Source organism: Octodon degus, unplaced genomic scaffold (genome assembly GCF_000260255.1).
Source record: "Octodon degus isolate 3935 unplaced genomic scaffold, OctDeg1.0 scaffold00006, whole genome shotgun sequence".
In the NCBI taxonomy this organism is placed as follows: domain Eukaryota; kingdom Metazoa; phylum Chordata; class Mammalia; order Rodentia; family Octodontidae; genus Octodon; species Octodon degus.
In genome coordinates this window covers 31804168-31826697 of record NW_004524582.1, presented here as the reverse complement: position 1 = coordinate 31826697, position 22530 = coordinate 31804168, and the positions used below count along the sequence as shown (strand labels likewise).

Below are 22530 nucleotides of genomic sequence, written 5' to 3'. Positions count from 1 at the left end.
GTGCTGCTGTGTCCTGCCTCCCAGGCCACCATGGCCTGAGCTGCTCAGCTCGATAAGGACCTGCGCCACACACAGGGTCCAGCCCCAAGGCCCAGGGTTCGGGCAAAGGATGGAGGCCAGGTGCCTCCAGGGCCACCCCGCCAGGTAGTGGCAGAATGCATACCCCGAGCTGTCCCCATCTGGATCCCCAGTGAGTCATGTGGGAAACGCTGACCCTGAAAGAACACAGGTCGTCTGGGAACCGCTGGGGTCGTTTGGCTTCACGGGGCAGCCGTACTCTGCAAGGACTCCTCGGAGGGGACTGGGGAGTGGGGCTGCACGGAGGGGTGTGACGGCGGTGGGTCCTGCTGGCCTGGTTGGCACAGGGGAGGTGGATATGGGGGATGCGCTGGCCATCGGCCCGGCTGTGAGTCTGGATCTTCCCCAGTCCCCTGATCCCAGTGTGGGGGAGTCACTAGGGTCACCAGGCTACTTGCGTGACAGGCACGTGGATCACAGGCAGCAGTAGGCAGTCCCTACAGTGCCCAGCACTGGCAGCCTTGAGAGCTGCAGGGTAGGGAGGGCTGTCGGGCAGTGCTCGGGGAGGGGCAGCCAATGGCACCAAGTCCGGGGCCTGTCCTGGACAGGCGCCTCCACTCTCCCTGCCCAGCCTCACCTGCTGGGGCCCATGCCAGTGATGTTCCACGCGCTGCCCCCAGCTACTCTGAGCTGTGTGTAGCACCTGCACCCCTGCCGCCAGCCTGGCCCCCTCTACTCTCCATGAAGCTGCCCAGGTGCTGGTCCAGGGTCCCCTGGACCCAAGTTCTGGGGGTCCCTTCTGCTCTGTGACATGCCACTGGCTCATGTCTCACCAAGCCTGCTCTGCCAGGTGTGCAGGCACAGGGCAGAAGGACGCGCTGGGCCTGCACCTGTGCGCCCTGTCCTCTGAGTGGAGTTGCTCAGAGCTGGCTTGTGTGGTGGGTGGCATAGCGGCCTTCGTGGGGAACGCAGTGCCCAGTGTCATCTGCTGACCTGTGGAGTGAACATGGCCTTCCTGGACACCTTCCCAGCACAAGTGGCCACATACACAGCTGGCCTCAGAGGAGGGTGGGGTAGGGCACGGGGTGGAAGTGCGCGGGCCAGGCGACCGCTGTAGGACGAGCAGGCTCCGGGGCACTGTGAGCCCAGGTCTGACCCACACCCTGGGGCCTGGGTCCCAGAGCTGACAGAGGCCCCAGGGAGGCCCCCATCCCACCCCACACCACGTCACAGCCCAGGCAGCCCCTGGAGGGGCCCCCTCCCCGCAGTGAGCACGTCCTGCGCTTCTCCCTCTGCGGCTGCAATGCCCCACCTGAAACCGGGAGGCACAGCCCCTGTTGACCCAGCCAGCGCTCCCAGGCCGTCCCTGTCACGCCTGTCCAAGCCTCTCTCACTGGCCCTCCGCATGGCCAGCCGTTGGGCCCGGTGGACAACTGCTTTTTTGTTTTGTTGCCCTTTTTGATTGATTTGTATTTCGTTTAGGATTTCATGTTTATGGTTTTGGGTCTGGCCCTTAATCTCTTCTCGTGTTTGGGTGGCTGCAGGCGGGGCTAGCGTGACGGCCAGGCACCCTCCATTGCATCACCGCTCCTGGAGGGTAAGCAAGCTGTGGAGGGCGCAGGCGCTGAGAAGTTCGGCTGAATTCTCTGGTGGCCACCCGACTTCATGTCTTCTCTACAGAAAGGTCCTGGATACTCACTTGGGGGCTTAACTGATCACGAGACTGGTTGAGGACTTTATTTCTTCTTAAACTACTTATATGAAGTTACACTTTTACGAACACTTTTCCCATTTATTGGAATAATGTTATGGTCCTCTTGGTTTATTTTTTGTTACTATAACAAGTTACCTGAGGTCAGATAATTTATAGGGAGTAAAGGTTATGGCTGTTAATTATGGTCTGTGAACCCCTGGGTGTGTTTGGGTGCTCATGGAGGCATGGCTGTGGGATCTGGGGTTGGTCCCTGGCCCTTCCTGTCTGGTGCTGTTCCCCTGCTCTGTTCTCTGACCCTGGGAATCAAACATCTTGAGCCACCACAGCCCTTCTGCTTGCTGTCCTGCCTTGGAGCAGCTGACCATGGACTGAACCTATGAAACTGGGACCTAAATTATATCTTCTCGCCTTTAAGCTGAGGGTTTCAGAGCTTGTGTTCCAGTGACAGATTTGTGCAGCTCACGGGTCTGTAGGCCTGTGCGTCAGTGCCCGCGCCTTCTGGGCATCTGAGTGGCCTCATACCACATCATTACTTGTGCAGGGCCTCACAAGAGACAGAGCCAGCTGCCCACCTGGGACTCTCCTCTCCTTCTAAAGCCACCAATGCCACAGTGGTCTTAGTCGGCATTGGATGGTCAAAGTCACAGGTGTAGCCTGAGACAAACCATCTTGCAGAGAGGAGAAGGTGATGTGGCTCGTGGCTTTGGAGGTCTTAGCCTGTGGCCGATTGAGACAGAAGTGGGAGGATGGGCGGCATGGCCAGGAAGTTGGGGAGAGACAGCACTCTGGGAAACTGAAGCAGCAAGGCAGCAAGTGCTAGCCCAGCCTTGCCAATTTAATAAATTAATGAGAATTTGTCTGAAAATTAAAAATTAAAAGTTCTGGGGGATGTGCCAGATAGCTCAGCAGACTAAAGCGCCTGCTTTGGCAGAGTGCAGTGGCGGGGGTTCGATCCCTGGTGGGCTGTGCCAGCCCCGCCTGTGGGGTGCTGAGGTGGCGACTGAGACTGGGCATGGTGGTGCATGCCTGTAAACCCAGCGCTTGGGAGGCTGAAAAATGGGAGGATCACTGCAAGTCCAGTCTATGTAGTGAGACCCTGTAGATCCTAAATTCACACACACAAAAGGTCTGGGGATGCACTTAGTGCATAGCTCCTGGGTTCAACCCTCAGTACTGCAGGGAGAGGCAGAGAGCGGCAGTGGCAGAGGTCCTGTTGTGCCCTGAAGCCACGCGCAGGGCCCTAAGGACCTCCCAGCAAGGCCATCTCCTAAAGGTTCCTCCCCCAGTAGCCCAAGGACTGGTGGCCAAGCTTCAGCATGCTCTGCTCTGTGTCACAACTGTAGCAGTGGCCACACTGGAACATCACGACGGTGACAGAAACATGCTGTCCCTGGGTGCAGGAGGCTGGCCACCGTCTCCGTCCACGTACAGGAGCCTTCCTTGCTGTGTGCATGGGGAGTGTGCGCTCTGACGTTCTGTCCTCCCCTGAGGACACGGGGCCACACCTGACTCCCACGCCCTCCACCACCTCCTCTCGTGTCACAGTCGCACTGTGGGCCCTGCTGAGCCTCGGCTCCTTGTCCTGCCCTGTGACCTGTGAGTTTAGATGTGGGGTGGCCCGGGGGACCCAGTGGCTGTCACTCCCGTCCTAGCCAAGGGAATGCAGGGAGCCTGAATGGGCCATGGGCAGCCAGAGGGCCTTTCTGTCCAGCTCACCCGGCCACCTGCTGCTGCCAGGTCAGGAAACCCTCCTCCCCCAGTGTGTAAAGCTGATTCTTTTGAAAGAGCTGTTCATTAAGAAGAAAGGTTTGTACTAATATTGTTTAGACAAGATGTCATGTCTGCATCTTGTCCTCTGAATAACTACTACGAAGACAACAATATGCAACGTATTAATTATTGTAACTGTCTCACTAACCTGTTTTGCAACTGTTTCACTGCTATTTTATCTTTTTTTCTCATTAAAATGAAAATAAGAAAGATCCAGGCATGGTGCACACACCTGTAACCCCTGTACTTGAGAGGCTGAGCCAGGAGGACCATGTGAATTCCAGGCCAACCTGTACTACACAGTGAGACCCCGTCTCAAAAAGCCAAATATTAGAAAGTGAGACTCTCGCACATTAACTCACTCAGAGCTCATGGCAGCAGCTTGAGGAAGCTGAGAAGAACCCCCAACAGCAACAGGGCAGTGTCTCTGGCTGTAGCGCCGAGGCCGAGGCAGGGTCCCGTGGCTGCAGGGTCCTGGGGTGCCCCCCGCCCACGGCGTCACTACAGAGCCATGCTGTGAGCTCAGGCAGCGACTCAGGCCACAGTGTGGTGTTCAGTGTCCAGAGCTACCGGCTGGGCCATCCTGTGGCCGGAGGGACTGTCGCAGCAGGCCCAGCTCTCCAGCTATCACTCGGTTCCTGGAGAGGCCCAGCCTCCTTCCAGTGAACTCCTTCCTGCTTCCAGGGGCAGAGCCTTTCGCCACTGACAACTAGGAACACCGGTTGTAACACCTGGGGAAACGGAGGCACTAGTAGGAGGAGACGATCCGAGGTCACAGGGGAGCCAGCCCACCTCTTCCTCCTCGAAGGCTGCTGCCCCTACTGTCCACAGCCCTGGCAACTGCAGAGGGTCTGGCCATGGGGTGGAAGGAGTGTGTGCCCCTGCAGTGCCTGCGCTTCCAGGCCAAGGCAGGTGCAGGTGCAGAGCTGGGTGTGGCGAGGCCTGGACCAGGGCCAGCGCCCGGGAATGCACAGGGCCCTGCCCCTCCCTAGGGGACCAGTGCGTGCCAGGAGTCCTGGGCAGCGGATGTGTCTGTGGCAACAGCCCCCCATTCCACCCACTCCCAGTGGCTGTTGCTGGGCTCTGAGGTAGCAGCCATTGGGCAGGGTGCTGGGAATAAACATCCCACACTTGATAAGCAGGAGCACACGGGCGTCCTCCTGTGCCTGCTGCTCTCTGCCCCATCCAGGGACATCAGAATCAACTGTGGCCACTTGGGTGGTGGGGAGGGGCTCCAGGGCTGGCCCTGCTCGGGCATCAGCAATGGCGGCTGGCCCGGGCCGCATCTGTACCACTCTGGGCCTCAGCCTCTGCTCTGGGCGGGGCACCTGGAGCTCGAGGTCTGACAGCGTGGAGCAAGCCTGGAACGCATGCCATCGGTAGGTGCGGCCAGCCCTCGCCGTCCCCGCCTGAAGCGCTGCTCCAGGAAGGCCCAAGGCTGAGTGTGGACAGGAGACTGTCCTAGTGCACATCACCTCCACCTGCACCCCTGTCCCCAGCCAACGCAGGTGCTCCACTTCCTGGGTCCTGAGGGGCTCTTCAGATATGAGGTACCTGTGGTGTAGACCTGTCAGGCGCCTTCTGGCGGCTGGCAGGGCTATCCGGAGAAGGATGAGGGGTCATGGCTCAGAGGGGCCACCCAGGGCCAGCCCTGCTGAGATTTTGGGAAGCAGCAGCATCTCAGAGAAGTCAAGGTGGCTCCAGGCCAGGGGCTGGAGAAGGCTGAGCAGAGAGGCCCGGGCACCAGGGTGGCACACGGGTTCCAGTCCTGCGCCATGCACCCATGGTCCTCACTGACAGAGCCCAGGGGTGAATGGGATGGGAGTGGGGGGCAGGTCACCAGTGCGCCCTGTGGCCCCACTCCTGCCTGAGCAGTGGAGGAGGCCAGGGACACATCCTGGGCCAGGGCTGCCTACAGTCACACTACCCGCCTCCTCCGTGATGTGGGGGAGGGGCAGGCACCAAGGGAGGTTGAGGACAGGACACAAACTTGGCCTCAAGCATTGTCCCTTTTGTCAATTTGCCTTTGGAAGGAAGGCCCGCCTGCCTGCCTCACCCCCATGATGTCTGCCAGGTCTGAGCCCCTGACTGCAGCAGCTTCAGGTGGCCACACCACACGCACTGCCAGGCATGGATGGGGGCATGGAGGGCAGGTATGGAGGAGTGCCCACGTGCCTGCAGGTCCCACCTGGACGCTGGGCTGGCCTGCAGACCTGCCCCTCCCCGCCACTGGCCAGGTCCCTAGTCCCCGCCCGCCACTTTGGCCCGCCCTCCTGGCCCAACCCAGGGCCCTCCCAGCTATTTTGAAAGTGACCCTGGGCTCAGGCGCCTGGGGCGCAGGGTGAGGGCGCGGTGGCGGCAGGCGTGGTGGGAACCATGACAGAAGATGACCGAGGCGGCGCTGGTGGAGGGCCAGGTCAAGCTGCGGGACGGCAAGAAGGTCGGGGCGCGGCGGGGGTGCGGGGCGGGGGCGCGCGGGGCGGCTGCTCATGCTGTCTTGTCCCCGCAGTGGAAGAGTAGGTGGCTCGTACTGCGTAAGCCGTCACCGGTGGCAGGTGAGTGCTGGGCAGGCAGTGGAGCTGTGAGGGTGTGGGGGGCGGGTCCCCCTCCAGCCCCTCCGACCCCCGACGCAGCCGAGGGCGCCAGCTTGCCTGAAATAGCCCAGCGGCGGCAGCGGAGCCCTGAAACCCAGCCCGGCCGTAACCGGAGAGCCAGAGCGCCTCCAGCCTAGTCCTGGGACAGGGACCCTGCTCTGCTGCAGAGCCCCAGGCGGCCAGGAAGGTGCCCACTCCATGGAACCCCTGGAGCCAGCAGCTGCCTGTCCAGAAGAGGGGCTTGGGCAGCGGGTCACTGAGAGGCAGTGTGCAGAGCCTCCCGTGTTGCGGCAAGAGCACCCCAGAAAGCCATCATCCTTACTGGGGACCATGTTGTGCCACTGTGCAGCTCAACACAGGAGCTCGGCCTGTGTGGGGGCTGGGGCTGGGGCTGGGTTGGCTGACCGGCAGTGTCCCACCATTGTATCCCCAGAAAGTAGTGCTGACCCTGTCTGGGGGCACAGACCTCCAGGAACCGGCATAGTGCCCCCCACAGCCCCGGCCCTGGCTAGCACCTCCAGTGAGGAAGTCAGCAAGCAGCCCCCGGCTGCCGGGAGCCATCAGGGGCAAAGCCACAGGCTGCAGCTGTCTGGGGACAGGTGCCTTGGAGCTACCCGGGTCTGCAGGGCACGCTGGGCAGGGGCGCATGCAGGCGCCGGGTGTCTGCCGGCTCCCAGGGAGGGGCAGCTGCTTTTGTGGGCAGAATCGCTTCCTGCCTAGGACTTGGCCCCATTCTGGGAGCCCCACACTTCCTCAGTGCTCATGCCAGGCCCCGTACTGCCTGGAGCATGGGGTCTCTGTCCTCAGAGGCACTGGGCTGTGTCCTAGTGGGGGGGCTGGCAGGCACTGCCAGGCTGCGAGAGGGGCACCAAGGCCAGCACAGGGCTGGGCCTGACTCAGGCAGCCTCGGAGGGACCCAGTTTGCTCAGTGGAGCCCTGCAGAGAACAGGGTCCAGGGAGGTCACCATGGGCAGACAGCCACCCAGAAGGGCATCCTTGCCTGGATCAGGGAGGGCAGGGCCAGCCGGAACATGAACAGGCACTAGCTGGAGGGAAGGTGCTGAGGGCCTCTGGCTCTCAGGCATAGCTGGGGTCCCCATGGTGAGAACAGAGGTCCCTGCAGTGGACAACCAGTGACCCAGAGCAGGCTGGATGGGTGGGACGGGTGGGCAGCAATGGCATCAGTGTCCCTGGAGTCCTGCCTGCTGTCCCACCAGCCTGAAGCTGAGCCCTCAGTCAGTGCTACTGAGCTGGTGTCTAGGGCCCCTTGGAACCCCTCAACTCCTTGGGGGCAACTTCCGCTCCCCAAGACTCCAGGGTCCACATGTGTGGGGAGGAAGGGCCCAGTCCACTTTCCTGTCTTGTGAAATCCACAGCCCTGGTAGAGAAGGTGCTTTTCTGTCCTGAGTGGACCCCTACAGGCGACCCTGTAGCTTGGTGGGGAGCAGTGTGGCTCTGCAGGGGCACTCTTTTCTGGGGTTCACCCAGGTGGCACCTGCTTTTGGGGTGAAGCTTGGCTGGCAAAAAACACAGTCAGGCTGCATGCAGAGGGCCAGGGCTGCAGGGGAACGTGAGGACCCCGCCAGGCCCCCCGGGGCAGGACTTCAGCATGCTCGGCTGCAAGACTGCCCTGAGGCCTCCCCTCGTCCTGGCAGGTGTTCGTGTCTGACCCTCCCCCTCAGCAGCCCTGGTGGGGGAGGCCAGCATCCTGTGCTGGTTGGGGCTCCCTCCTACTTCCCTGACAGGAGGCGCTCCCTGGGGAGCACCCTGGCAGCCTGCTGGGCGCAGCCACGGGGTTTTCTAGTGCTGGGCTTGAGGTGCTGTTTGTTCCCTGCTCCCCTGAGGGGGTCATAGGAGCCCAGTGCTGGCAGGGCCATGGGGTAGTCCTAGGCAGTGAACCCCTGAGGATCTGGCCCAGACTCAGACTGGGATGGAGGGATTTTTCAGTTTCCTGAGTCCCAGCCTGTTGTCACTCCTCAGAGACACTCCAGGAGCCCGGCCTGCAGGAGAACACCTGTCCATGTGGTCACGGCAGTAGCAAAGGCCTGGAGCCCGCCGCCAAGACAGGGGGGGCTTGAGGCCATGTCCTGCAGCCCCTGGGGTGCCTGAAGCAGCCTGTGGCCCTGGGACCGGTCCCAACTGTGGGTGGCTCTGCTAAGACAGCAAGTGCCCTGGGAAGATGTGCTTCAGGGTCGTGCCCACATCCCCTCCACAGCTGGCAAAGGCTTCGCATCATCTGCACCTCTGCTGCCTCCTCCTCTATGGGGTGGGGTGACACTTTTGTCCCCCACTGAGGATAGGCTGGGGTGATGGCTGGTTCTCCTCTCCCCATGGTGACACTACAGTATAGGGTGCAGCCCTGAAGGCCAGGGAACCTGAGTACAGTGTGCCAGAGCCACATGCTCTCGCCAGGGCCAGCCGGACCCTGCCTGGACACTGCTGGGGCTCTTGGGGGTGCTGAGTGGGCAGCACACTGAGCCTTGCCACCATGTACTTGTCTTTGTTCTGGGGTGGCTTGGGGTGACCTGTGCCAGGCAGTGGCGTGGGGCGTGGAGTGTTTTCTTCCTGTCAGTCATGGGCAGGCGGGCCCAGAGCCGGGCTCTCCTGAAGTGCTGTGTCCTGGGCTCAGCAAGGTCCCCCCGGGACCCTGGGATGCTGCCTCAAGGCCACTGTGACCTCCAGGGGACCAGCCCCGGTGTTGCTGGGCAGCATGGCTGCTCCTCCTCCTCCTCAGCCTCCAGGCCTTCTTCGTCCGTCCATCTGTCCTCCCTCCTCCCCGGCCACCCTCAGCCCTGGCTCTGACGGCATCTGGAGCTCATGACTCCACAGTTATTTTTACATCCCCAGTGCTGGTCCAGCTGCCTGCTGCGGCCCAGCTCTGTGTCCCTGGGCTGTCCCACCTCTTGCCCTGGCCCAGCCCACCTAGCCTATGCAGCTCACCCTTCACAGCTTCCAGGCTGCTGGGGGCCAAGTGTGAGGGCCGGCTCCTGTGCCGCCTTGGCCCCTGTGCTACACGGGGCGCTGGGGCAGGTCTGCTCTTCCTGCTGCACAGGGTGGGTGCCTCTGCCGTCCATGCTGCAGCCAGGGTGGGTTTTGGAGGCAGCCAGGCCTGCGCCCAGGGCTCCAAGGTCACCTGAGCCCCACCTGGGCCCTCTGCACTGGCTGTGCCCACAGTGACAGTGTGTCCCCATGCAGGCTGCAATGGCCTCCTCTGGAGACGCCCCAGCCTCGCTTCCCGGTGATACCTGCCCTACCATGGGGCAGTCACTGTGCTGATGGGCATCCCGATGTCCCACACTTCTAGGAGTACAGCAGCAGCATTCTGGGATGAGTGGGGATGGGCACCAGGGTGGGGGCCCGCAGAGCCCTGGGGTCCTCATTCTCTCGAGGGCTGGCAGGCCCTGGCCCTGGCTCCTTGTCTTCCTTCATATACTCTGCACTGCTGGCCTCCTCGGGGGGTGGGGTTGTGGGGTGCACTCTGAGCCTGCTAGGGTAACCCTGGACAGCTGGCCCACCGGCCACCCCGACCTGCATGGGCCACGCGCTCACTCAGGCGTCTGCCACAGGCACGTGCTGGGCTCCTGGGCCGCTTCTCGGCTCCCGCTTCTCAGGGGTGGGTAGCTTGCGCACAGTGGCGGAAGGCAGAGGAGGGGTGGGGGCCTGGCTGTGCACTCACTGGGGCCTTCGCGTGCAGGTTGCACACATACACATGCGTGTGACCAGTTGTGCATGAGTGTGTGTACCAGGTCAGCGTGCTTTATAAGCACCCTCTGTGTCCTTACAGCAAGGCCAGCAGCTCCCAGGGTCCCCTTGTGAGGAAACTAATGCCCTTGTGCCCCCCACACCCCTGTCGTGGCCCAAAGGCCCCCAGCTGACGCGTGTCCCAGCAGCACTCAGACCCTAGCCCTCTGTGGGGTGCACACCTGGGCCTGCACACGATGGTGGGCACAAATGTCTGTGAACAGGAATGGCCTTCCTGGCCTTCACTTTGTCCTTGGTCCCCTTCCACCTGTAACCCCAGTGTCCTCTTCTCAGCCACATGCCACCCGCACCCTGAGTCTGAAGTGGGGGTCCCAGCTGTAGACTGAGCCCTGTGGCTGGTGCTGGACAGGAAGGTGACCGTGGATCTCATCAGCCACTCAGGGAGCGCCTGGCAGGTGACCCAGCCTCCAGGAGGGGTAGAAGGGCCAGGGTGCGGGTTCTGTGTCCCTCCTATGCCCTGTCCCTAGCCATTGGTGTCCAAGGAAACTGGTCATGTGCAGGGCACCTCCCTACAACTGGCCAGCTGGGAAGAGGCCTGCTGCTTCCCTCGCTTGCGGGGCCTCCCCTGGCTCCATCTTTACTGAAAACACCCCAGTGCTGGTTTCCCGGGGCTTTTGGAGAGTCAGGCAGCGACACAACCCAGAGGTCTTAGCGGTAGAGTGTGCGGTCCAGGTGTGGGCAGGACTCTGTGGCAGACCTTTCTGCTTCCCAGCTCCTGTGGCTCCAGGTGTCCTTGGCTTATGGCCTTGTCACTCCACTCCCTGGCTCCTAGTCCACCTGTCCTCTGCCTGTCTCTCTCCTCTTCTGCCTCTCACAAAAACACCTGTCATTACATCAGACTTCTTTCCAGGGACAGATGGATGCTTTAGAGGCAGTCTGGCTGGCCTGGCTTGGTGAGATGTGGCCTCCTGTATTCAAAAAGTCATACCCCATCCAGTGACCCAGTACTAGAAGGCTGAGTCGGGCGGATCCTGAGTTGAAGCCTGTGGGGGCAAAAGCCTGAGGTTAGGGTGTGGGCTCAGGACAGCTGAGGCCCAGCTCATCTTGAGCCCCACAGCTTGACACTGCCTTTCCCCAAGTGCCACACTCATGTTCCCCAGGACTAGGAGGGGACAGAGTTTAAGGCCACTGTTGGGATCCATGGATGTAGGAAGGTGTGGGTGGAGTCTGCACTTGTAGACCAAGTTCAGAGAGATCAGCCAGGTGGCACTGGGGCATCAGGAGAGGGTCTTGGGGACAAATGTGGGGCCTTGCATGCAGTCCCCCAAACAGGTGTGCAGCACAGGCCGAAGAAGACCTGCTTCGTGGCCCACAGCACCTCACGGCTCCTGCTGGAGCCAGCAAACTGGTCGCAGGCTCAGCTCCAGCCGCTTCCTCTTTCTTTGAATAAGCTTTTATTGGAAGTAGTTGCAGGGGTCACATGTGGCGCCTCTGGCTGTTGCTGAGTTGAGTTGTCGCGCTGGAGGCGGTGATCCTGCGAGCTGGCATCGCTTCCCATCTGGAGCGAACACAGAAACTCTGGGGGTTCCTCTCTCCACAGAGTCTGGTGGTGCAGCTTCTTTTGCGGCAATGGGGTTGAAGCCAGGGCCTCAGAAGTGCTAGGCTGTGCTCTGCACTGAGCTGCAGCCCCTGCCCTTTTTAGTTTTGCTTTAACAGAGTCTCACCAAGTTGCCCAAGCTGGCAAGCCTTGAATTCACAGTACTCCTGCCTCAGCCTCGCAGAGTGCTTGGGGTTATAGAATGGAATGTGACTCCTTGAATAAAGGAGGCCACACCTCCCCGCCAGGCCTGCTAGGCTACACGGCAGGTGCCATCTGTTCCTGGACAGAGGTCTGCGCCTCCTCTGGGCTGTGTGCTGTCCAGCCCGGGCTGCACAGCCCAAGGGTATCACTGAGGTGGGCAGCCTTTGGGAGCTCAGACAAATGAGCAGCCTGGACACTCACCCTGAGGGGCACCGTGGCTGCTAGGGGTGGCTGTGAGGGGACAGTGGGACTCCTGAGAGAGGCATCCAGGGTGAGCCCTGCAGAGGCAGGGGCCACAGGCAGCAAGGCCTTGGCCTGAGTGGGTAGCTTGGACATCTGGTCCAGGGCAGTGGCCAGTGTTTGTGGGGCCCCAGGGACAGACTCAGGGACTGCAGGAGGAGTAGGGCAGAGGGAGTCTTTGGATAGGGCCTGCAGGCAGCGACTCTCACGTGCAAGTCCTCTCGCTCTGGGCGCAGGGGAGGGGGTGCCTGGCCCATGCGTGGGCAGCCTTGATGGCGCGTAGGCCACACTGCGGGCCTCAGGAGGCAGCTGCAGAAGCTGGTCGTTGGCAGGAGTGCCCCCACTGTGATGAGATCTCTGGGACAGAGGCGTCCCCAGCCTGTGGCTGGGCAGTGACAGGAGGCCAGAGGTCTGGCCTCGCTGGCTACATCAGCCTGGTCCTTCACTCATGCTGACCTGACTGACCCACAGAACCACAGAAAGCTAGCCAGGTTCTGACGGCCAAGGGCTTGGGTAGGCAGGGTAGCCGCCGTGCTCACACCCACTGCTGCTCTGCAGCTTCCGCTGCCCAGGCGATGCCCTTTCTGTGCCACTCTGACCCTTGGGTTTCGTTTCTTGGTGCTCCGGGGACATGGTGGGAGGACATTCCTGAAAGGACACATTCCTTTTATGCCATCTTATTAGATTACTTCTCCCAGCTGGCTTCTCGCTCCGCCTTTGAACTCTGCTGCAGCAAGAGGCCTGCTGGTGGCAGATAGGTGTTTGGTTCTTTTCTTCCTCACGTGGGGTGTGCCTTTGCGCTTTCATGGTGACAAAAATTCAGACCCTGCCAGAGTCTCAGGAGAAGCCTGAGTCTGCTATCCCACCAGCTCCTTCACTGGCAAAGTCTTGCTGGTACACAGCTGTGCCTGCTGCTCCCTGCTGCTCCCTGCTGCTCCCTGCTGTCTGTGGCTGCTCTCGGGCAACACAGAGACGGTCCTCTGGCTTTGGGTGCCTGCGACCTGCCTGTGGCCATGCTGAGCCTGGCTGAGCTACAACCGGCCTGGGTCTGAGGGGCCGGGCTGGGAAGGGAACAGGTGTGCGGTTCTGTGCTGGATTCTGCAGTGCAATTGGTGTGTGCATTGTGGTCACCTGAATTCTGGTCTCTGGTTTGCTGGGCCTGTGCAGAGAGCTGGCAGGCCCCACTGCTCTCTCCTCCCTGCCCTGTGGGCCAACGGGGCTCCACGGCTTGAGCATCCTGCAGGGCTGTCCCTCAGGCACCCGTGGATAGGGGTTGCGTTGGGCCCCACTCGTGTACCCTCAGCAAAGGTGGCGGGTCCTGGGTCCCCTGACCACTGGTGGCCTGGTTTAGAAGAGCTCTGTGTGCAAGGCTGGCCCTGCCTGGAGGGATGGCAGGTAGGTTCTCTGTGGCAGCATCCTCTGTGGCCACCTGGGCCAGGACCTGTGCCCAGGGGCCACATGGGAGCACCTGTGCTGTGCAAGGCAGGCTGCGTCTGGGCCTGGGTGCACAGCGACTGTGCTGCTGACCTGCGGGTCTGGCCAGGGCGGGCCAGGCCAGAGGGGCATTGGGAGGCCCGGTGATGTCCCCACTGCCCCCAGGGGTTGGAGCTCAGGCCAACCCTGGAAACCAAGCAGAAGCAGTCTGGGTGGGGTGGCCGGGGACAGAGTGGGGCGCCACAGGCAGCAGCTCAGGCGGGGCTGTATTAGTTTCACAGCCCAGCGCGTTCCCAGGGCAGGATCCAGGAGGGCCCCGCGGGCCAGTCAGGTCCTGCGCCTAGCACAGGACACTCGCTCGCTAGGCCCACACCGGCCCTGGGGCCTGGGCGGGTTTGTGGCAGCTCCTGACGGCCCCGCCTCTCCCATCCTCACAGACTGCCTGCTGATGCTGGTCTACAAGGACAGGGCTGAGCGTACCAGGGGCCTCCGGGAGCGCAGCAGCCTGACCCTGGCGGACATCTGTGGTCTGGAGCCCAGCCTGCCCTATGAGGGCCTGGCCCACACGCTGGCCATCATCTGCCTGTCCCAGGCTGTCATGCTGGGCTTCGACAGCCGCGAGGCCATGTGTGCCTGGGACGCCCGCGTCCGCTATGCGCTCGGGGAAGGTGCGTAACACCCCAAGGTCTGCGCTGCAGCGTCTGAGACGTGATGGCTGCTGTCTCCCACACAGGAGACCAGAGCCTTGCCGTGCCTGTCGAGGGGACACCCCTTCCTTGCCAGAAGGCTCTCCAGTGGGGGTTCTGGCCAGGCCCTGTGGTGCCCCCTTTTCATTATGCAGTGGACAGGGGTGGTCACAGGGGAGGGGGCTGCCCAGGCCCTATGCAGACATCCCGAGTGACCCAGCATGGCCCCATGGGGCTGCAGGTGGCAGGGGTGGTGGGTGGCTTTGGAACTAGGGACCTCTGGCTCTGGGGTTGATGCGAAGGAGCACAGATGGCCCTCAGGTGGGCGCAGCAGACTGGGGTAATGTCCCCTCCTGAGCTGGGCTGCCTTCCAGGGTGGGAAGAGGGGTGCAGGGCTCAGTGCCCTGTGGCCTTGGAGTAGTGTGTTGGTGCCAGGCTGAGCCGGACTCAGGCTGAAGCGAGAACCTTACTCCTCGTGCTCACAGGGTGCTGGGCACGCTCAGCCTGTTTCCCTGCTGTGAAATTGGAAGGGCTCTGAGCATGGGTCCCAGGCCTGGAGTACAGGCGCTGAGTACGACACAGGCTGTGGGGCTGCACCGTCAGGATGGAGGTAGCTGCGTGCAGCCCCCTAATTCTTTGAATTAAGGTGGCTCCTGAAAGAGAGAGCAAAGAAAGTGGGCCCCTAGGGACCCGTGATGCCCCGTGTCCTCTCTGCTGCCAGAGTCGCACAGGACTAGAAGCTGTGACGCCCGCTGATCCCTGTTTGCCCTCCAGTGCACAGGTTCCGTGTGACAGTGGCTCCTGGCACCAAGCTGGAGAGTGGCCCGGCCACCCTCCACCTCTGCAACGATGTCCTCGTTCTGGCCAGGGATGTCCCCCCGGCTGTCATGGGGCACTGGAAGCTGTCGGACCTGCGGCGCTATGGAGCTGTGCCCAATGGGTTCATTTTCGAAGGCGGGACCAGATGTGGGTATTGTAAGTATGCCGCCACAGGACTGGGCCGCCGGCTCTGCCCCAGACACACAGCCTCCTGGGGCCTGCCCCTCCTGGGCCCCAGGGGCTGGCGGTGTGCAGGCTGCGAGTGAGTGTGCCGGGGTCCCACACGCACGCATGCAGCCCCTCCTTGCTCGGCCCCGGCCCCTCCCTCCACTTGCCTGCCCCATGGGCTAAGCCCAGCCTCTCACCACCTGTGTGCTTGTGCGGCTGGGGTGGATGAGAGGAAACACCCTGGGGACAGCACTGAGTCCTCAGCTGGGTGAGCGCCTGGCCTTCTGCTCTGCACCAAGGGCTTCAGAGGTGACCGCAGGATGACAGGGGCCCAGCCCCACCCACTCAAGCAGGGGAGACTGCCCTGGGGTTTTGGAGCCACTCAGAGCAGGTGGGAGAGGGCCAGCATCCTCTTTCTCCCTGCAGGGCTCCCAGGCACAGGCCACGGATGACCCAGCATGTTAGGCCAGGGGTGCAGCCCTGTCTATTTCTTCTTGGACAGGAGGGATATTGCCCTCTGGGGACCTCCACCCCAGTCTTTTGTGTGTGTGGCTCCCTTCCCAGGGTGGATGTCCTAGGTGTCACACATGACTCTGCTGGAAGGCAGGGGCCTGAATGAGCTGTCGTGTCTGCCCTGGGCTGCTGGAAGCCCAGGAGGACACTCCAGACTGGCCCAGTGCTTCTGAGTGAGGTCGGTCAGCCCCACCAAGCAATCACATGCAGGGGCCTACACTGTGCTGCAGGCCATCTGGGGCTGGGTCAGTCCCAGGAAGACTCTGGCAGTCTCTGGAAGAGTGGACTGAGGCAGAAAGCCCGTACCCCCAGAGCTGCTCGCCTCACCACAGGGCTCTAGGGTCTCCTTGGCCTTCATGTGAGCCTGGCACTGTCCAGAGGGCCAGGGCATGGGCTGCTAAGTGTCCAGCAGGCAGCAGGCAGTGGACAGATTCTGGGCCACCGCTGAGTTGTATTACTTCAGGGTTAACACCGCGCCCAGCCTGAGCCTGGGTCAGCAGAGCCTTCTCTTTCGAGGGTCCCTGAGGTGAGGGCTTGGGCAGGGTCAGGGCACAGGACGCGGAGGCTGCTTGATTTCCACTCTCGAGCCCAGTCTCCAACCTCAGCACCAGCTGCTCAGCAGTGTGGCTACTGGGGGTGCCAGGGGCAGGGCCCTTTGGTGGCACATGACAAGGATATACTTTGGGAGCTGGCCCACATGTGGTTCTGACATGCAAAGCCAAAACACATGTTTCCAAGGATGGCAAGGCTGTGTGAGAACCCCAAGGAAGAGGAGGCAGAAGGCAGGATGGGGATGGGCTGGTGGCCCCAGCACTGACCTGCTGTAGTCTGGGCGATGCCTATGGTCCTGGGGTACAGATGGCCGGAAGAGGTGGATGTGGGCCCAGGAAGGTGCTGGGCAGCCAGAGAGGCTGAACCATGGCTGTGGCTGGAGGCGAGGCCAGACTGTCAACCCAAGAAGGGCAAGGAGGACGCATGGTGGGGAGGGGTTCCTGGTGGTGTGGGGTGTGGACACGCGTTTTCAAGAGGCCCCAGCCCTGTAGTGCTGTGTACATGGATGCAGCAGCAGCAGGGTGGCAGAGGTCAGGGACGAGACCGCCCTTCTGGTCCAGCAGGGATGATACTCTGGGCCGGAGGCATCTAGGGTGACCTCTGCGAGGGCAACGCCTGCGGTGCGTCTCTCAGGTGGAGGCTGCTCTTCCTGCCTCCACTGCCTGCGGTGAAGTCTGGGGCCACCTCCAGGGACCCACCCGCTCTATACCACAGGACATTTGCCATCTGTCCCTGTCCATGTCCAGGGAGGCGTTCAGGGCCAGACAGCCAATGTGGGTCCTGTCTGGTGCCCACAGGCTGCACACCTGCCCCTGTGTGGAGGAGACCAAGGGGTGAGCCGCCCTGTGTTTGGGGCAGTGGTTGAGGTGGAGGAGGGGGCTGTGGGAGGCGCTGTGGCTACTGCTCCCCTCCCGCAAGGTTCCGTCCTGAGTGCCCAGGCTGGTGTGGAAGGCTGCTCTTCTTCCTCTCCAGGAACAAAGGCCCTGCTGGGCAGGATATGGTCAAGCTGGTGGCCACCAGGCAGGCCAGCTGCTGGGAGCCTGGATGCCTGCAGCTGTCACCCCATTTGCCCTAGGCGGGGAAGTGATCTGGAATCTGGAGCACAGTGCCCCCTTCCTCCAAGCTGTGTGGCTTTGGAGGATTTCAGGGGTAACATTCAGCTGCCTGCAGATTCTCTTGTGCTTTCTCCAATTCCTCATCTCTACCATGTGGATCCTTGTGTCCCTAGTGGGATGCCAGGAAGAGTTGGCTGTGTGTGGAGGACCAGCCTGAGTCTGGGCCCCTGGCCAGGGTTAGAGTCCCTTCAGGCCCTGGGTGGCTCAACACCCTAGCAACCTGTGGGAACAACGTGCCTGGTGGCCTCTAGCAAAGCGTCTTTGGGTGTCAGCTCCCACTGCTCGCCCTTTCTGCAGCAGCCCTGCACCCCTGCACTGTGACATACCAGTCCCCTCAGGGGATGAGGGGTGGGGCTGCCTGCCTCTCTGATGATGGTCAGGAGCAGGACCCCGGCAGAGTCGAAATGTGGAAAAAGGTGTGAGCTTGGGCCCTCTGCTGGGTCTGGGCAGGGGATGAGCCCAGGTGAGCGGAGCTGCAGGTGTCCTGCTAGGGTGGTCGGTGCCCAGCTGAGTGGTCTCAGGCTGGTACTGAGGAGAGCACTGCGTCCCTTGGAGGGCTGTGGCTCCTGAGGTGTCGGGCAGTGTGCGCCCACGCATGTGTGTGTCCAGGGGTGGTTATGACTGTGGTGGCTGCTGGAGGGGCCTGTGATCGCCTGCAGCAGAAGGTGGCACTGTGGTGTCTGTTCTTGGGGCCCAGTGGCAGCCTTGAGGCCCTGCAGGCAGTTTGAAGTCGGCCTCCGAGGGCCCCTCCAGGCTGACCAGGCTCCAGGGAGCTTGCAGCAGAGTGAGCGCTTCCCCCACCCCCACCGCCTCTTCCCAGGACAAAAGCTGCTCTTCCAGCAAGCAGCTGCCATCCTCCTCCTTGCCCCAGAGCCAGGCTCCTTATCTTCATGCTTACGGTGTCCGTCACTGTGTAACGAGGAGCCTCATCCCTTTCGCTTCTGTGGTCAAGCGTTTGGGCTGCTCTGTGCCGCCTGTCTGCTCCACAGGCCTTGACTGGGTCACCTGGTGGTGCAGCTGGAGAGTGGCAGGCTGCCAAGCCAGGATGTCGATCAGGAGGTCTCCACCCTCCAGGCCCTTGCTTTCCAGCATGATGGCCCTGCAGGCCCCTGTGCTTCACCCACTGCTGGCGGTGTCACCCCTGCCACTGTGTATTCACCGAGGCAGCCACAGGCTGTGGACCCCAGAGGGGCAGCCCTGGCTCTGAGGCAGGTGGCCCTCAGGGCAGGCAAGCCTGGAGCAAAAGCAGACACGGCCTCCTGCACCCGCCTCCCTTCTGCAGAGGGACACAGGGAAGTGGGGCGCAGAGTGCTTTGGCAGGGGCGAGGCATCTCCATCCACACTGCATACCTGGCCCTGAGGTCAGGTACTAGGTGGGCACTAACACGGTCCTTACCCATGAGATAAGGGACAGCACAGATGTAGGACGTATGAGGCCCCAGAGAAGGTGAACGTAAAAACATCTGCAGTGATCACCAGCTTCCAAGGTGGAGAGGGTTGGCCCAGGAAGGAGTCCTAAAGACCACGCCCCAGGGCCTGCATCCTGGAAGCTGGTGGACAGCCCAGGTGGCGGCTGTGGAGGCGATGGGGCCCATGTCCAGGAGGAGATTGCGGGTTGGGCGTGTGCGGAGTTGCAGGCATCCAGAGCCTGAGTCTCCTGGGGTGCAGGAGAGAGGGGTCCTGCAGGGTGGTGAGGACCCGGTGCTGGGTCCTGGGAGGCCTTGTCCCTTGTGCTGAGATGGGGTCCAGCGGGGGCCGGCGGGTGGCAGGGATGCCAGAGGGACGCCTGGAGCCTAGGATGCAGGTCACCAGCTCCCAGCTCCGCCCTGCTGCGCGTCCCCGGGGAGTGTGACCCTCCGCAGACGTCCTGGCGGAATGCAGGGCCATCCACTCCCTGCTCAGTGGTTTTTTATAGTTGGGGGACTGATTGTCCCACAGCCTCTGCCAGCTGTCTGTAAGCACAGGATTAGAGGCCTGGCCTTTTGTGAGCGCTGGAGCTGGAAGGCTGGGCCCTGGCCCTCGGGGTGGCCAGCAGGCACCAAAAGCCTCCATGAAATGCTTCATGCGCCCTGGCACCTGGCTTACCTGGCCTTCTTGGACGGCCCCACCCCCCAGGGCTGGGGTGCGCACGAGCCTCTTGGGGTCCTGTGAGGCGACACCAAGGCAGGTGTCTGCCTCCTCCCCATGCCACCACCTCCTCCCTAAAGCTCCAGGGCCAGGCTGAGCACTCCTAGGCACTGAGGCCTAGGCCTGAGTCCACTTCCTGCCTGTGCTGCTCTGTACCAGAGTTTGCCCTCCTTGGGCCTCACTTTCTCCTCTCTAAAGCTAGACTGACACTGTTTTGTCACCTAGCTTAGGGCATCACGTGGATGAAATGTCCACTGTCACAGGTATGGCCCTGCCCTGTGCGCCCTAGGGTGGCCGGCCACACGCGGGCTAGCCAGCAGCCCCGCGCCCGCCTGGGGGGCAGATGCGCCCAGAGGCAGGGCCTTAGCGCGGAGCAGCGCCTTGATCCGCGCCCCTTCCGGCCCAGCCCCCACCCCGCGGCCACGTGCGAGGGCCCTGCGTGCGGCCGCCGCCGCGTGCCTTTCTTTGGGCAAGGGCAGAGACCAGGAGGAGAGGGATTCTTGGGCGGTGACGCCACCAGAGCCTCTGGCCCGCATGCCCGGCTCAGCAGGTGGGCGAGCCGGCCTGCCTCCCCATTCACCGGCCAGCAAGGGATTTCATTCACTGTGGCAAGGCTGGGCCCTCCCTGCTGACTCGCTCCTCAGTGTGGACGGACCACTCCTGCCGGACCGCTCCTGCCTCAGCAGCCTGTCACAGAAGGGTGCCCCTCTGAGGTGGGCTGAGGGCAGAGCTGGCCCCCTCAGGAGCTCCGGATGGGGCCACCCACTGTGACAAGCCATGTCCTGTGACCTGAGCCCTGACATGCTCCCTCTGCCTGGAGCAGCCCTATGGAGGGATTGCTGGTACAGATGTGGAAACTGAGGCCCAGAGGGCCGGTGAGATCACATAACTGCCTGGTGGCAGAGTGTGTTGTCCCCAAGGAGGTTAGGAACCCTGTCTTGGTGGAGGCTTAGCTTCTTGCTCCAGGGAGTCACTTCAGGGCCCCCTCATTGACAAAGACACTGTTCCGGCCTGAAGGTGTACCACGGGACAGGGCCACATTTACAGGCATTGCAGAAGGAATGGAATCAGCCTTGTGCCTTGGGGGCAGGTGGAACCCCAACAGGCAGTTGGGGGGTGCTGTGCCTAGTGCCCAGTTGCTGACACATGCAGTGGCATCCCTCGGGTTACAGCGATTAAGTCCCGGGCTCTGAGGCCACAGCGTCCTTGACCAGGTGAGAGGGTCCTGCAGAATTTGGTCAGGTTTCACACACCCCTCAAACCCATGCCTACTCTGCAGTAGTCCCCCCGCCATGCTGAGGCCAGGCTGACCCTGCATCCTTCTCCTCCCTTTGCAGGGGCTGGCGTCTTCTTCCTGTCCTCAGCTGAGGGGGAGCAGATCAGCTTCCTGTTTGACTGTATCGTCCGTGGCATCTCACCAACCAAGGGCCCCTTTGGGCTGCGGCCAGTTCTCCCAGGTGTGTGTGGGGCCTGGCTAGGTTGGCCCAGGTGGGTGGGGGTATTTGGTGGGCCCACACAGTGGCCAAGGCCTGAGGGCCACTTGCAATCATCTGTCTAACTAGGTGGCTGCCTGTTCCTGCCTGTGGTTCACAGACTGAGCCTATGGTCTGGGGCTGTGGTCAGGACCACCACACTGCCAGGCAGCCTGGGGCTTCTCTGGGCACTTTAGGGCCTGGCACCTTCTATGGGGATAGTTTTACCATAACTGTGCCGATGGGCACAGAGGAGCCTGTGGGAACTCCCTGTCCCCTGGATGTTCCTGGTCTGTCTCACAGCTGGGCTCAGGACCTCTGTTTCTGGTGTGTGCTGTCTGGGGTGCGTCCAGGTGGGCACAAGGCACCCCGGAAAATGTCTGGGCACCATGCTCTAGGAGTGGCCACGGACATCACTGGACCCATACAGCCCAGGGACTGAAGGCTCAGGCAGGGCAGGGCCCTGGGGTTCTGGCACGTCCAGGACAGGGCTGGGTGTGGACAATCTGATGGGGAGGACAGTCTCATCCCTGGGAGGACAGAGCTTGCCCTGCTGCCTGCGTGCAGCCTGGGAGTTCAGGGTGCAAGCTGTACTGCTCCCAAGGCAGGCAAGCCCCTCCATGGGCACACTTGTCATCCAGCCCAGAAGCTTCACATGGTGCAGCCCCCGGGAGGGAGGAGGCAGCTCCCAGGCTGGAGCCCTCCTGTGGCCGGGCTCTGAGGCTAGTGTGGCAGCGCCCCCTGCTGGCGCTGTCTTGTCTTGTGGCTGTAGGCACAAGCACGGCCCTCCATGCTTTGTGACCCACAAAATTATGGCATGGGGCAGTAGGTGCTGGGGGAAGCAGAAGACACCGACCAGCGTGGGCAGTGACCAGAGAGGCTGTGCATTCCCTGGATGGCAGACTTGATAAGGGTAGCCTGGGGTCAGCAGCCCCAACGTAGGAGCCTTAGGTGTCCTGTGAGGCTTGGCAGGCAGTGTCCCTTGGGGTGTGTGTGTGTGTGGTGTCCAGCTTAAGAGGTTCCTTTAGCAGAGCCCAGGCTCAGCAATGAGGGGCCTGCATGGGGGCTGCTCCAGGATCCTGAGCAAGGTTACAGCCTCTTGCTGAGCCCTGGGGAGGATCCGGGTCATGGGAAGCCCTGTGTTGAGGTTGGCCCAGGATGCCTGAGGCTCTGAATCAGCTGGATGCGCTGTGGAGTCAGCAGTGTGGGAACTGGGTTGGAGGCAGCAGAGCCTCACACCTTTCTCTTTGCTGCAGACCCGAGCCCGGGCGGGCCCTTGGCTGTGGAGGAGCGGTTGGCCCAGGAGGCGCTGGAAGCCTTGCAGCTGGAAAAGCGGCTCAGCATTCTCTCTCACTCAGGCCGGCCAGGCAGTGGAGGTATGGCCAGTGTCAACCCAGCATAGGCCACAGCCCATCTCCCAGTGTGATCAGACAGCCACCTCATGCCCCTCCTGTGTGTGTGCAGCCATCACCCACCCACTCTGCCACCATTCCTTCTCGTCTTCTGGCTCATACATCATGCTGTCTTCTTTCACACCCACCCATCCATATATCATCCACTCATCCATCCATCCACTCCTCCATCCATCTACCCATCTATCCATCCATCATCCATCCACCCATGCATCCATTCACCCATACACCCAACCACTTATCCATCCATCCATCCATCCATCCACCCATCCATGTATCTACCCATCTATCTATCCATTCATTGCTCCATCCACCCACCCACCCACCCACCCATGCATCCATCTGCCCATCTATCTACCCATCCATCCATCCATCCATCCATCCATCCATCCA

The 22530-nt window shown here is 61.9% G+C and overlaps 1 protein-coding gene across 3 annotated transcripts in view; it reads left to right on the top strand.

The window, feature by feature from the left end:
- Positions 1-5837: 5837 nt before the first annotated feature.
- The window catches only part of Dok7 (docking protein 7), a 23605-nt gene continuing 6912 nt past the window's right edge, over positions 5838-22530 (top strand). The window contains exons 1-6 of one of the 3 annotated variants that reach the window (XM_004624599.2): positions 5838-5942; positions 6012-6057; positions 13711-13941; positions 14734-14934; positions 20591-20710; positions 21982-22101. In XM_004624599.2, coding sequence (XP_004624656.2) covers positions 5889-5942; positions 6012-6057; positions 13711-13941; positions 14734-14934; positions 20591-20710; positions 21982-22101 — 772 coding nt within the window. In that variant the 5' untranslated portion in view covers positions 5838-5888. Of the gene's footprint in view, positions 5943-6011; positions 6058-13710; positions 13942-14733; positions 14935-20590; positions 20711-21981; positions 22102-22530 lie in introns of those variants that run through there. The other 2 variants (XM_023699942.1, XM_023699947.1) reach the window with 2 other exon arrangements.